Source organism: Etheostoma cragini, chromosome 9, assembly GCF_013103735.1.
Source record: "Etheostoma cragini isolate CJK2018 chromosome 9, CSU_Ecrag_1.0, whole genome shotgun sequence".
NCBI lineage: Eukaryota > Metazoa > Chordata > Actinopteri > Perciformes > Percidae > Etheostoma > Etheostoma cragini.
Genome location: NC_048415.1, coordinates 1,230,555 through 1,246,923, shown reverse-complemented (window position 1 = coordinate 1,246,923; position 16,369 = coordinate 1,230,555). Strand labels below are relative to the sequence as shown.

The 16,369-nt window shown below is 41.6% G+C and overlaps 1 protein-coding gene across 1 annotated transcript in view; it reads left to right on the top strand.

Annotated features, from left to right (window-relative positions):
* pik3r3b (phosphoinositide-3-kinase, regulatory subunit 3b (gamma)) overlaps positions 1-16,369 on the top strand; it is a 183,819-nt gene that overhangs the window by 67,180 nt on the left and 100,270 nt on the right. Inside the window, exon 4 of the mRNA XM_034882136.1 lies at positions 12,901-13,032. Coding sequence (XP_034738027.1) covers positions 12,901-13,032 — 132 coding nt within the window. The remainder of the gene's footprint in view (positions 1-12,900; positions 13,033-16,369) is intronic.

Here is a 16,369-nt window from a genome sequence, read left to right as displayed (position 1 = left end):
TTAATACACGGGTCCAAAATGACCCGCTAACACTTCAGATGGCAGCAGAAAGCTAACACCAGAGGAAGGTTAATACCAAGAACAACGTTTCCAATTCCCCAAGCTTTATCTCTTCATGCAAATTTATTCATGAAATTCAAAACATATGTTTCTGATCTCAGAGACAGCAGATGAGAAATCGTCTCCCCACACGGCCCATGTAGTAGTTGCCATGGAATTGTAGATACTCTGTTTTTTTTTAAGCCTTTTCACTTTTAACAACCAAAATGGAAGGAAGTTGATAAAGTGCTCAGAATAAATGGACACGTGAACACGCGTTGGCTGCACATCATGAGTTTGCATGGCAAGCTTACTAAGCTGAGTGTCCATGTTGGGTTTTTAAAGGTTCAAGTGTGTGTGTGTGTGTGTGTGTGTGTGTGTGTGTGTGTGTGTGTGTGTGTGTGTGTGTGTGTGTGTGTGTGTGTGTGTGTGTGTGTGTGTGTGTGTGTGTGTTTTGCTCAGCTGATCAGGCCGCATCTGCTTTAGATGTGTGGCGAAAGCTAGAAAACATCACTGGAGATCCTCCGTCAGCTACCATCTGTGACAGATGATGTGTGTGTAGGTGTGTGTGTGTGGGTGTGGGTGGGTATTTGTGTGTGTGTGTGAAGGTGTGTAGGTGGGTATTTGTGTTTGTGTGTGTGGGTGGGTGTATGTGTGTGGGTGTGTAGGTGTGTGGTTGTCTGGGGGGGGGTGTGTGTGGGCGTGTAGGTGTGTGTTTGTGTGGGTTTGTAGTTGTGTGTGTGGGTGGGTGTTTGTGTTCATGTTAATGTGTCTGATAAACCTGGAGTCATAAGACCAAAAACCTTCTGACTGTTTCTCATTATCTTCATCTTTCATTAACTTGAACAATTCTTGACCTCTCTTTCTCTCCCTCTCACACACACACACACATACACACACACACACACAAACACACACACACACACACACTTATTAGCGTCTGACCGTGTCCACACATCTGTCAGGAATGTATAAACCCCCCTGTGTTTCTTCATGGATCGACCCCTGACCCGTCCATGTTTGATCTGATAACGGCTGAGGGCGTCCAACAGCAGCTCAGGGAGAAGATGGCTTCTTCTTATCTGGGAGGGTTTAGATGAAAAATTAAGATTAATAAATACAATAACAGACACAGTCTCCACTTTGAGACTTTCAGCACTGTCAGATAAGAAAGTTAGGCCAAGCAAAACAGGGGAGAGATGTTCAAAATCCTGCCGGCCGTACGTTTCTTTCAGTTTTTTAATTTAGTGGTGTGTTCAGAGGTTGCTTACACACCTGGGCAGTTTGGTCCGTTTCGGTTAATATCCACGACGTTCCACTTCCGCGATCGTCCCTCACCGCCAGAAATATCTCAGCGTTTCCATCTTTTTGGCCAATGTCTGATAAGACATAAACATATTTCTGATTTTGAAATTTAAAAAAAAAAAGGGCTAAATTGGACCCGAGGATAACACGTGGGGTAAAAAAAATCTACTAGCCATGTTAGCGGGTAAAAAAATTACTACTTTAAAAATAAAAAATCAAACTTTTTTCACTGTTGTGGGTGCTTTTTTGATGTATTTCATGTTGACATTTTTAGCGCTTATTTTGACGGCCCATTTTCTTTTTTTTTTACTGAAAACTAGTCAAATTTGACCCGAGGACAACATGAGGGTTAGAGCCCTGGTTGTACAGATGTTCTGTCGGATAGACGAGCCAACGTCTCCACGCCATGAATGCTAACCAAACCCACATAAAAACTTTGCAAACGTTGCTCTTTTACCGACAAATGGCACAGAGTCCACCAAATAAAGTGGTGATACGCCCTAGGAGACACACATAAAGGAGTCTTAGTTAAAGTTTTTGAATATATTTCTCAGTGTTGCTCATCTGGGGCTAATTTCTGCCTGTATTGTTTGATTTTTACACCCTTTTGTGGTCTGATGTTGTCGTGAAAAATACCCTTTCATAAAAATCTGATGGCAATTGACATTATATCCATCAGGAAATTCATTTGAATTAATTACAAACCGTCTCCCTTGATGATCTTTTCTCTTTTTTAATTAATAAACTTACGTGACCAGTGATCCGTTTCCTCCCCTGGAGCTTTGTGTGTCTCCCCTCATGTCGTACCACAGCAGATATAACAAAGATATCATATTCTGATTCATTTTTTCTCAGCTGCTGTACCTCCAAAAGTACTTCTGCTTCACGCCAACATCATCCCCCCTTTCCTGTCCATCCACTGTCACTAAAAAAGGGAAAAAGTCCCCCAAAAATAATATATATATATATATATATATATTTGGTTACAGAGCAAACAGGCAGAATGTACACTCTAAGAAATTTCTGTTTATACAGTATTACAGTAATATTTCAGTTGTATTTCCATAGAAAGTGATTCACAGTTGTATTTGTGTTTATTTATATTTCAGATTGCATTATGGGAACTTCTTCTGTGCTCCGTCTGCATTTCCCCAGTAGGTTCCTGGATAAGGGAGCGTCAAAAAGCCTCAAAAAAGCTTCAAAAGTGGAACAAAAAGCGTTGAAAATGTTGTGTAAAAAGCACCAAAAAGTAAATAAGAAGCGTTGAAACAAGCGTCAAAATGACTTTATCTGAGAGAATGTGAAACAACATTTGAAATAATAGAAAATTTTCTGAGTTTTTACTTCAATTTTTGTTTTTAATTACGGTTAAGGAGCTGCCAGGACTTTGTTTCTGTTTTTTTAAGGATTTATTTCTTAGAGTGTATATAATTTTAGCTGCATTATATCAGATTAATATTCTGTAAAACCCATGTTTCACTGCAGTGAATCGGACATTTGGTTTTGCAGATTATCATTTCAGGTGTGAGCAGAAGTGCCGGCTGTTGCCATGGCAATGCTTATCAAGTTTATCAATACTTCAACACACCACCTTTGGTATTCTCAAAAAGCCCATTGGTTGTTTTGTTTTGTTTCCAGGAGTGCTGCTTTCTTTAACTTCTACATTGAAGTGACAGCTCTCCACTCAAAATCACCAGCGACGTAAATCATCTCCATTGTACGTGCAACGCGTCCACAGTCGATTGTGCCTAGCTGTCGACCTCTTAAGTCGCTCTGCTGTAGTTTAATCGCCGCTTATTGGATTATGGGTAACAAGTTTTCCACGAATCCGCCGGATTGTGATGCCGTTTATTTGGCCTGAGGATTGCTTTTTTTCCGACTGAATCGGAGCGCTGTAATGCCAGCGAGAGCAGATGATCGCTCAGCTTTTGTAGTGTAATGAGATTCTTATTGGAATGCTAAAGCTGCGAGGCGCACACACACACACACACACACACACACACACACACACACACACACACACACACACACATGCAACAGGCAAACACACAATGCACAGGGAGGAACACAAGGGTTTTGTGTATTACATTAAAGTCCAGCTCTATCTGATTAAACCATACTGCCGTCATTGTGTATGAACAGGGGATGGATTTTGTCCTTCAAATTTCCTGTGGCTCAAGTTCAAGTTCAGTCAGAGTGCGTCTTTGTTCCGCGTCAGTTCTGCACGTACCGGCCTTGGACGCCGCACGGAGCGAGCCGGTTCAACAGAGACCGGGTCCTTCACTCGGCCTCTTTCACGTCTCCGATAAGACCTCCATGCATCTGATCTCCCTGTGCATTCAGAATCCAGATTACAGACCCACTTGTTGCTGGAGAGGTCTCTCAGCAGCACTGAGCCGGTCTCGGATTTAACAACCTCAATACTTCAAAATACACAACCATCAATGTTGGGTACAAGGGTGGCTGCACTGTAAATAACGGCTGTGAAATCTCCAGTTTTTCCTTTAAATTTCACACTATATGATTTTTACAGTAGCATGCTGTTAAGTTACAAAACAACCTTGTCGACATGACAAAATCACAGTAGTCTAAGTATTACAGTTGAAATCACGGTAGTTAAGGTATTACAGTTGAAATCACAGTAGTCTAAGTATTGCAGTTGACATCACAGTAGTTTAAGTATTACAGTGGAAATCACGGCAGTTTAAGTATTACAGTTGAAATCACAGTATTCTACATTTTACAGTGGAATTCACAGTAGTCTAAGTATTACAGTTGACATCACAGTAGTCTAAGTATTACAGTTGACATCACAGTAGTCAAAGCATTACTGTAATAACATCCTAATATAGCCACTATAGTACTGTAAATAGTACAGTAAACTACTGTATTTTTATGGACCTTGACTTTAATTTTTGTCCCCAGTAAATTTTTATTTTTTATTTTATTTTTATTTTCTCCATGTCTCCTCTGGGCTCCGTAGGACCATGCATGAACGTTGTTGTATAAAAACACCATGTAAATATGCTAGAATTAGTAAAAAAATAACAATTTTTCATCTGTAGTCCCTAGGCAGGTGACGTAGGCCTGACATAAAGACAGTAAGCAGTAATACAGCACTCATTCACCATGTATGAAAAGACACAAAATGGTGACACGTGCATTGACATTGACCTGGTGAAACCTGCAGAAACCCTTAAGTGTTTCTAATATTTTACAAGAGGACGAACAATGCGAGCGGCTGACAGACAGCGACTAATGGAGAGAGCGGCCCTGATAAGAGTGATGATGCTGTGTTGTCACACAGATGACCAGCGATTTGTGGTCGTAATAGGTTATGGATTTAAATGTAATCATGGCTTGTAAGTCTGTAGAGTATGTGAAAGGTTGCAATCGCAGGCCAGTACATGTTCTGCTTTCGGGTCAACACTTTTCTCTCTCTTAATTGAAGATGTAGCGAGGAACCTTATGTCTGATTGTGTACACTAGATGAAAATGACTTCGATTAACCTTCAAAAAAAGGAAATGCAGATTAATTATTATCCACGCACACAAGACATTATCCTGTCTTTAAGGCCAATTAACCATCCCTGCCAAATGGATCCTGTGTAAGATGCTGCAATCCAATAACTAATCCTGATCTTGACAATTGACCCGGCTTCACTCCATTTATCTGCCCAGCTGTCGAATGATCCATAGCCAGTGGCAGGCAGAGACTTAATGAGCGGACTTGACGGATCAAGTATGCACGGAGAGAATATTGGCCTTGTGCAAATGCATGTGTGTGTATGTGTGTTTGTTTAAGCAGATGGTCAGTGATATGATGCAAGCAGAAAGAAGCAAAGGAAAGAGTTGAAAAGAAAGACGACGAGTAAGAAGTCAGATACAGATCATAGGCGGAGCGGCTGGTCCAAGTTGTTCCTTTGGGAGCAAGATCAGAAACATCTCTCCAAGCCTGTCAATGCACAGACATGTACAGGACGTGATAATCAATGATGATCTGTTTGGGTATGAGCGCGCACGTAGGCTCGTCTGTAGGTTGGTGTGTCTCTACACATGGGAGTTGACGTCGCGTCGGTTAAATGCTAAGATGAGCAAACAAATGGGACCTGAAAGGTCTTTTCTGCTGCGTGGGAATCTGTGTTGAAATATTGACACTCCACTTGCAATTTATTTCCCCTGTTTAAAGAATATAAGACTTAAAATGAAAGTGACAGGGGAAGGGATGTTTTCTAGGAAGGCTGCAGGGAGACTTAAAGGTGGGAGATAATTAAGACTTTTGGATAGGACGAAAGAGAGAGAGAGAGGGGAAGATAGAGGACTGAATCGATCTGGGGATTTCTCATTCCCAATCCCCCAGTGAGCGGTGTAATGATGCTGCGCTGGCTGCGGTCCCAGAGCACGACAGTTTCATCAGATGTCGTTAAAGCAGCCCTGCTGACGTAGGCTGTTCTGCCCGTCATCCCTAACCGATCCTCTCAACCCAGCAGAGCCACAGTCCAGCGGACTGGAAGATACTCAATAAGGTAGTTACGTCAGGCTGCAATGCAATGCAATGCATTGTGCTCCATTGGTTTGAATCCAGGTCTGGGTTTGATTCCCACCGCGAGACATAAACCAATTCATAAGTGTTCATAAGCAAGACCCCTTACTTGCTCCAGAGCTGTGCAACCCCATATATAAAGCAATTGTACAGTGTACAGGTATACATAGACACATCCAGGAGGCAATTTGGAGTTCAGTGTCTTGCTCAGGGACTATTTGACATGTCAAAGTCATCAGGGAATCACAAACGATGGAAGACACAGGAAGTGGAACTAAAGACAAGACGAGACAGAGACCAGACTTCAAAAGAAAACAGGAAACTGAACATGCAGACACTCAGGGGGACACAGGACTGGACCGACAACACAAGACCGGGGAGAGAATAGGGACACAAACACGAGGCAACGGGAAAAGACAGGAACAAAAACCCCAAAAGGAAGAAAAAAGAAACTGAAACAACCCCCCAAACCATCATATATGTCTTTTCCACCAAGGCAGTTCTGGTTCTGGTTTGGAGTCAGGGTCAAATATTGAAACGGTTCTTTGCTTTTCCACACAAATAAACCTGGCTCTGGGCCAAGAACACGGGTTCCAACTCAGCACCAACGTAGCGCTGGTCTAGAGATAAGAACCAGTTTACGTCAGGTGCTGGGGGGGGTGGGGTTATCATGCTGTTCGAAAACCAAAACATCTGTCCGCCATTTTGAAAACCTCGGTCAGCTGTTCACCATAGAGAGCTGTTGATGTTAGCTTTGGACATGGATGGGAAACCAGAACCACCGTGGTCTGGGGAGGAAACCACCGGTCTGCTGGCTCTCAGGCTGGTGAACATCCAGCTGGTTCTTAGAGAACTGGAGTAGAACCAGCACTGAACTGGAACTAGCACCAGAACCAGAACCAGCACCTGTTTAGCCTTGGTGGAAAAGACATATGATAGCATTACAAGGTGGATTAGTGCAGCTTTAAGAGCTTCAGCGAAAAAAAAAAGACGGCAAATGAGTTTTTCCTCGACATCTGAAACCATTTCTGGGAACCTCTGGTTGTATGATGGCTACTTGATGTTGGGCTGCAACAGCTGTCTGCTCCTTATCTGCAGACAACAAGTCAGCAGACACTGTCCTCTCTTTACAAAGAGATTTACTGTCCTCCTCTGCAGAAAAACACACAACGCCGGCATCTAGATTCCTTTAAGTCCTCCGGGCTGAGACACTTATTTTAAGGCTGGTATGTTAGCACCAAAACTGAATCTTTGTTTTTGTGTTGATGTAAATATGTAAATATCATTTGACTATATTGTTTGCAGACGAAGACATTACAACGGTTGCGTTATTGAAGTATTGTTTATTTTGTCTTATAATTTAATAGTACAGCATCTATCATAGGCGCCGATATCGTGGGTGCTTCGGGGCTCAAGCACCCACAGACACCCACCGAGGACCCACGTGTGCCAGACTGCTAAGAGGCTACGTTAATTTATTATTATCATTAATTTAAAATTAAACATTGCAGGTGGTGCTAAGTGGAGCGTCTGCCATAGTGTGATTGGTTATGTTGCTGTCGGTTGCTGTCAGTCCCCTGCTCCATTTAGTCTTAATTTCCCAAGAAGCTTATTGCTTTTGTTACGTGTGAGTTAAACTTCTCATCTCCAACCTTATCTGCATTTGTAAGAAGTTATAATCGAGTTAAAGGAGTGTGTGTTTGTGTCGGCCGCTTTCCACTTCCGACATTTTCAGTTGAATTCAGTTTTGTCGCTTTTTAAAAAAGTTTTTGCCTCATTTTTGATATTGTCGTTGCTTTTTTGTCGCTTTGTTCGACAGATTGTCACTTATATTTCCTTAAAAAATTATACCTACCTTCACGTTTGAAGCTTTTTTTTCCACTTCTACCAACTTCTACCACAAGTTTTACACTCATTCTTGGAAATCAGGGTCAATAAACCATATTTTTGAGTTTAAAAAAAAGAAGCAGAAATACGCTCCAAAATTGAATAAAACACCCAAAATCCAATGAAAGTTGTGAAATTATCCTTCATGAACCTTCATAGCAATTTGATTAAAAGAAACCCAGATTTCTGATGTAGACACATTGTACAATAACATTTCCCTGTCCTTCCTGTTTGGTTGTTGCCCTGAAGACCAACCAGACAGTAAACTGGGGCAGTCACATCCAGACAGCTCTGTAGAGTTGGGGCAAAAAGAAAGCATGAGTTATTCCCATAGGGCACAGACAGATCCTGGACAACCAAGTCATCTGGTGGTTCCTGATATCAGACACCAATTTCCATGGTGTCTGATACAAACAAATAGCGGCTTTCTTCATGTCCCATCATAAAATAAAAATAGTAATTTTCCATTTCAAGCCAGTTCAGGCTGAGAAAGGCCTACGGTAAATTATTGGAAAGTCTTCTTTATTTGTGTCCAGATTATGTCTAGTCTGGTTGTTCAAAGCACTAAATAATGAATCCAGTGACTTCAAATGAAATCATGTGCGTTCCCTTGAAACAATCGTGCCATTTTGCTGTTAGCGTGGGAAAGTCAGACAATCATATATCAGCAAAACGGGTCCCGGACAAGCAGTTTTTTGTCAAAGCTGCCTACTTCAACTCTTTGAAGTCATAACTATCTCATGACCAGCCAACGCATTGTCAGGATTCGTACACACACTATCTGGTTTTATTGGAAATTCAAAAGTTTTGCAGTCCTAAATATTGTCACCGTCTGACACAGTTTAGTAAACAGAGCCCTCTTGTATGGAAAGACTGAGATTTAACCCTTGTGTTGTTAACCATGAACTTTTCCTTCCAGGTCAAAATTAACAATTAACATTTTTTTGTGCTTTTCCGATTTGTTTGTCGCTTTATCTGATTTATTTGTCACTTTTTCCATGCTTTTGGTGCTTTTTTTTTAACCTGAGCTGGTTTAATAACACTTATTCTTGGAATTCATGGTCAACAAACCTCATTTTTGTCAAATTATACATAGGTTTAGATCTTAAAAAGGCAGAAATTTTGAATTATTTCGACTAATAGTTAAGATCAGAGGACGTTGAGTGGATCCCAGATGGGTAGATGTCAGAGTTTAGTCCAGATACTGTTTGGAAACCATAAAAAAAAAGAATTTAAGTGCTATAGAGCACCCAAAAAATTCAATGAAAGTAATCATTAATTTTACCTGAAGAACGTTGTGTGGAATCATCCATGTTATTTTCAATTTGGTTGAAAGAAATCCATATTTCTGACATAAAACTCTTTGAAACGGGTCAGTTTGACCCGAGAACATCACAAGGGTTAAATCAACCAAATCAACCCAAAGAACCGGTTAATTTCTCGGTAAAGTAAAGTCTGGGGTTGATCAACCTGGAAAAGATTATAGTCAACATGAAACAAACTGATGTATTGATTTTACACGATCTTTGGTGTTTTTCTTTTATTTCATCGTCTCAAAATGTCATAGCAACATGTTCTTTATGCCCTACAACAGTGATTCTCTCCCATATCAACACACATTTTCATGGTATTTCATGAAGTGGTCATGTTATTTATAACCTATTGATTCGTGTACTGTACACTGATCCGTTAATGTCCGTATTTTTTCGTGGTGGTGAGCACGGATTTTAATGTCATTTGTTTCAATTTCTCCTTTTTTTTTTTGGGGTGCTCAGCACGTAATGGTAAGCGTCTATATGGAGGTTGGGATATAGGAAAAGAAAATGGGCTGACAAGACACTATTATTTATAGCAAGGGACCAAATACCAGAATAGCAACATAAATTTAACAACAAACCTTTGTCTCTTTGGCCATGTCTTAGAAACAGCAGCAAAATATCCCCAATTTATATACATTAAATCTAGCCTCTAGTCCTATCAGTACACCAGAACATTTAGGAGTGGGAACAGACATTTCATGTTGGACGGGTTTCCTTAGGACTATATACATAAGTAAGTGCATGTCAGTGGTTGTATATAAGCTCCCCTTTCAGAGCAAACATCACACTCAGCCATTGAGTGCCAACATATTACAACACCACGACCATTGTTGTTATCACAACGCCAGGCCCAAATCCCAAGCTAATAACGTAAACAGCATCCTCAAATAAACCAATTACAATCTGCTCTTGTGGAATCAAATTGTTTTATGCTCTAATACCCTTACACCCACCCACCCACCCACTCACACAACAAAAGTGTGTTAATATTGTTTCATGGGTCCCATGGCAACACCAATTTTGCTCTATCTGGGTGTTGAGGCGATCGAATCCCCCCCGACGAATCACTGCACGATAACACAGGCCTCAGCATGGATGTGAAGAGGTCATTGGTTGATGTTAATGGCCTGGTGGGGTACTGGCCTGTGGTGATTGCCTAAGTTTATTCAGGCATTAGTTAGAGGGGCAAATCAATGAGAGTTAACGGCCACTTTGAGTCCAGAAGGTCAGGTGCACGTGGGGGGTGGGGGGGGGGAAACGGAGGAGGGAAGAGGAAGATGAAAGGTTTAGTTTTTGTTAGTTACCACAAAAAAAATCAACATGCTTTAAAAGAGAAAAAAACACAATCCTATACAAATCAATCCCATTCTATCAAAGAACCCAAAAATAAGGATGAGTTGGGGAAGGAGCATTGTTCTGCCCCGACTTTACAATATCACATTATTTATTGCACATTTTTTTATTCCCGACTAGTATATTATATATATATATATTTAAATACTTGTTCTTGTATTTTATTCCTATTTCATTGCATGTATATTGTATGTACTGTATGTACAGGATATTGAATCCTAGTATTTCATCTACATTTACATACTGTGTTGTGTGACTGATTTTGCTGCTGTAACACTGTAATTTCCCATTTTATTGGGATCAATACATATCTATCTAGCAATCTATCTATCTATCTATCTATCTATCTATCTATCTATCTATCTATCTATTATTACAGAAAAAAACAAATAGCAATGCAAATACAGCTTACAACAATTGGAAGTTATGCATAACATACAACCATACACATTAAAGCAGTAGTGAGTAGTTTCTGTCGCCCCCGTGATGTTTTCTATTTAATGACACCCACACGGTTGGAGCGTCCACATGATACAAGCCTTCTGTGATCGCGCACCACCCCCACCCCTCCTCCACACAGCTGCTAGTAGCCAAGGAGGACACGGAGGATTAAATAACATGATGGAGTCTTCAGAAGAAGGTTGTTATCTACAAGAAAGCAAAAACAGGAGCAAATGGAGCTGGTGTAGAACGTAAAACATGTGGTGCCGTTTGGTTTGTCCTTTGCTAATCTGCTTGAGCATGCTCACGTAGACACACATAGGATTCTTTCAGTGGTTTTCATTTTTTGGACATCTCAGCATCTTTAATTTATTTTATTTTTAATTTAATTATGACTGAGTGACGGTATTACTTTTTCCCAGAGACAACTGTCTGTGAGACTTGACACACTCTGAGCAGTTTTACCAGATTACCACTGACTAGCGGCCGATATTTGCGTTTTACGTGTATCGGCGTTGCGGCGGCTGCGTTCGGCGATAGTTTTTTTCCCGCCATTATTTACAGACAGGTGTCCACGGGCGGCTCTGTGTTGCTGGAGACGATGCAGTTCACCTGCAGACCGTGCACTGCCCCTCCACCACCATCACCATGGTAGTCTTAAATTACAAATCAAGCACTATATTTCAACTTTTCAGGTTTCTTCTTTTCTTAAATCATTTAAATGTGTTAACAAATGGACATTTTGTGATGACCTTTGTGGCAGATGTTGATGAAAGCCTTCCAGCCTTCCACCCGTGCACAGTTAACCCTATGTAGTAGTCGTATGAATGTAAGATGATTGGAGAAGTGACACTGATTTGTGTTTTTGGTCATTTTGAAAGAAACGGAAGAGCTGATTCCCAAAACAAAGCCATTTTTATGATGTAAGTTGAAGGAGCATCGGCTCTAAAAAATCGGCTCAAGAAAATCTGCAGCCTGTATTGGTCGTTGGCTAAGGCTGATGGGGGAAGACATCGGTATCTGCACTACAAAAATCTATATCGGTCGATCCCTACCACTGACTCATTGCAACATTTATCATTCTGAGAAAGAGTTTCTGGTCAAAGATAGAGTCCCATTAGTTAACTAAACAGTACATTTAATTGTGTACAGTCACTTTGGTTGATTTAAGTCTTTGTAAATCTGATAATTCTGCACACTCCACACTCCCAAAAATCTTTTTTTCAGTAATGAATGAATCCACTTGAAGGACTCGAGACTTTTGAGAATTGGAGAGGGATGGACTGCTAGGATCTGCAGCACTTAAATGCCTAAAACTCCCCACATTCTACAATATCAAGACTCTCCCAAGACTACAAGGGTTCAATAAAGTTCACGGCCATCGGTCTGAGGGCCGATTGCCATTGTACGCTGGCAGCGTTTTGCCGCTTAGCCGCCCATGCGCGTGACACGGTAAAAATGCAACATGGTTCACCTTTGACCTCGGCACGCCACTGTGCGCTGTGACGTGCATTCACACGTGTGGAAAAAAACAGAAACTCAGAATACACGTGGATCCACAAACGCATCATGGACGAGAGGTTGATTTTGGCCGTCAGCGATTTCCCAGAGCTGCTGCGGCTGATTTGAGGACTATGGTTACCTGGTCCTCAGACCTCTGCAGGGTAAATCCAGACAGCTAGCTAGACTATCTATCCAATCTGAGGACTATGGTTACCTGGTCCTCAGATCTCTGCAGGGTAAATCCAGACAGCTAGCTAGACTATCTGTCCAATCTGAGGACTATGGTTACCTGGTCCTCAGATCTCTGCAGGGTAAATCCAGACAGCTAGCTAGACTATCTGTCCAATCTGAGGACTATGGTTACCTGGTCCTCAGGACTCTGCAGGGTAAATCCAGACAGCTAGCTGGACTATCTGTCCAATCAGAGTTTTCTGTTGACGAGTAAAACAACTTTAATAATAACTAAACAATAACTTCCCCTTTGTCTTCCTCTCTCTTTTGTCCTTTTAGATCCGGTTTCAGTGGACCTGGACCAGTATGATGTGGTTTCTCTGACTGATGCTCTTAGAGGTTTCCTGCAGGACCTGAGCGTCCCCATCATTCCAGCCACAGTCTACAGCGAGCTGGTCTACACTGCTCAAGGTACAGTGGTACACCGCAACACACACACATGTGTGTATACTTATGCCCCTGTATTTTAACATAGGGGGGTGTATAAATATGCCCCTGTATTTTAACATAGGGGGGTGTATACTTATGCCCCTGTATTTTAACATAGGGGGGTGTATACTTATGCCCCTGTATTTTAAGGAAGAACATTTATTTATTAACAATACATTATTCATTCACATAGAAAATTAGTGTCCTTACAAGGTTTAATTAAGTCATTAAGATCAATTTGCCAAAGATGTTTTTTATTCCTCTTTTTAATCAACTTCAGCATGTGTGTGTAAACGTATCCGAGCCACTGTATGACCCACATGAAAAGTAGGATTTTGACTTTTCCTGTAGCTATTGGCAGCATTTTAAAAGCCGGTGAGTGACATAAATTTAGACCTTCAGCTGCATTCTTTTTTTTAATTTTTTTGCCTCTGTCGTTTGGCATGAGCTCCAACACTCCTCCCACCTGACAGCTTCCTGCCATGTCTGGATGTAAAGACGACGAGGCCGTTCCCTCTCGTCAGCATCACATTTCCTCTAATCCCCTGACAGCTCCTAAAGCAGCTCTGAGCACAAACATGTTTGAGCACACGCTTGTCAAGTTCTCTCTCTCTCTTTTTCTAGATTTTCTGCACAGCTGACCTGCCCGTTCACCCTTTCACCCCCAGCCCACCTCGCCCCGCCAGCCCTCCTCTCTCAGGCTTTTAGGGACTCTCGACTCTTATGTATTTTTAATGAACCCTACCTTGACTTTTTGGCGTTTCCGTGCCTTGCGTGGGTGGTGTGCGTGCGGGTGTGTATTAGCGTCGTGCACGTTAGCGGGTGTTCGTCAGGTCATCGCTCACACCAGCTTCCCTGCCACCTCTCCCCAAAATACAACTCGACTAAGCTCCCCGACATGAGCTCTTACTGAGAACCCCTTCAATAATGAAAGCCATTTTCTCTTTCACGTGGCCCTCGCCCCATTAAGTGAAGAAGTGAAAACCCTTTTTCCTTTTTTTTTCTGTGTTACTTATTCATGGAAACATTTGAAGTCGAGATAAACCACTTTGGAAGGATGCATCAAGTGTTCTCCGCAGGTCGGCCTAGGTCGAGCCCACTGAAATTGAACTTATTTTAGAAGGGGGTCACCTGAGGACCACACAGAGATTTCTTCTGTGAATTTTAAAAGTAGTGTAAGTCACGCACTAATATTAGGCGAGTTATATGCTATGTGTGGTGAGAACTCCCATAATCCTCCTCCCATCTGCTCCTGCAACATCCTGACCACAATCAGCCTGTTGTTATCATTCAGTTAAGTTTTATTTATAGTGTCAAACCCTAACAGAAGTTATTTCAGGACCAACGACTTATTTCATCATGGTTACTTACTTTTGCTGTATTATTAAATGACATATTCAATTTACATTTAACGTCACTTATTTACTTACAGTGCGATATTGTTTTTTTGTACTATGACGACCGCACTTTACAATCCCTTTTATTTAATGCCACTTTACATTCATTCAATACCTTTTGCTCCTTGTCTGTTGTTTGTCTGTTGTTTGTTTTAATGCTTTTTACTGTAGAAAACTGCTACAGCTGTGATAAGGGAAGTTCTCCACTGTGGGATGAATAAAGTGTTATCTCATCTAATCTGAGACGATGCACATTAACCAACATTTCTATAAATGCCCCCGTGAAAGCCAGTCAGCTAATTTACAACTGTAGTCCTAGTTACGTCTATGAATATTTAATTAGGACGATGCACATTAATCAACATTTCTATAAATGCGCCAGTGTTAGCCAATTGGCTAATTTTCAGCTGTAGTCCTATGTAGCATGGGTGTCTTTATGGTGGGAAGAAACTACAGCACCCAGAGGAAACCCACACGAACATATAAACTCCACACAGAAAGGCCCACAACGACCGGGATCCGAACCCAGAACCTTCTGAGGCCGACCTGCTAACCACTGAGCCACGGTGCTAGCGTGCTGCTAGCTTTAGCGGAGCGGCGAGCTGCTTCACGCATGCTTTTGGAGCTCGGCGTGACCCGGCTGGTGGATCATAAAAACCTCGACTTGAATGTCCGCGATTGCTCGTGGAGGTCTCGGCGCCTCGGGAACCCAGTGCAGAAGCGCCCGTTGGTGTCCTCTTTCAACCTCTGTCTGTCTTTGGTCTCATCTCAGACCTTCTACACCTCCTCCCCTCTGTCATTTTGGTTTTTTATTCCTTCTTTTCATCACCCCATGCTTGCCCCCATGCCTATTTAATGCCCCCCTCTCATTACTTGGCTTTGCGAGTGTTAGTTAACCTTAATGGCCTTAACGGGGGTCAGGGTCTGCCAGCTGGCTAAGTCTGACTGACCCCTGTCCATCTGGACTGTTGACTCCTTTAAAAAAAGAGATTGAAGACAAATAGGACTGCTTAAGAGGACTATAAGAATCCCATCAACTCACTTTCTTCTTATTCTGCAGTTTTCTATTACTATACAGTATATTTCCATTTGGATATTTGGTAATCATACACAGAGAAAAACACACGGTTGCAATGGTTGCCCCTCAAATCCTGTAACAGAATTACACTAACAAGACACCAAGTCGACACTAGCAGGCCTGTACTGTTTAGCAGTTATAATGTTCACCTCAGTGTTAGCATGCTAACATTTGCTAATGAAGCTCTGATTCTCATCTTGCAGCCTGAGTCCCAGATTAGGTTGTCTCGATTAATACTGTACAGAATCCTGTGTTTATTAAGCTGGTATCTACCTTCCTCTCCAAGCACGCCTGCAGTAAAACACCATGCCTTCTCTTTTCCCTTAAAGATCTGTGATTTCTAAGATGTTTTTCAACCTCCGCGATGGAATTGTTGTCGATGAAAATACATTTTTGATTAAATTATCTGGATTGCTCTCCTGTTTTCCCCGAGCTGTTTCAGGCTGCAGCCGACCTCATTCCTGGAACCATCTGATTGGATAATCTATTTAGCATCTAAATGGAATTTGTGTAATGCAATTGAATGTATTTTATTAGAGGGGGGACACCTTTATCCAGAGCAACTTGGAACAAGTGCCTTTAATGTCCGCACGTACAGGAGCGAGATGGATTATGGAGAAAAGTACTTTAATCTAAGGAAATGGGACATGGAGCTTGTTTTTTATAGATCCTCACATAATTATTTAGGCCATTTGATGAAATGGAGAATAAACCGCCGGGTTAAGCGTTGAAATGGGGGTGTTTTTCTCTATTATTCTTCCAGATTGCAAACTAAACAATCAGGATTAAGAGATGAAGTGGACACAAAATCTATATTTTTCAAAATAGTCCACTTTTGCTCAGT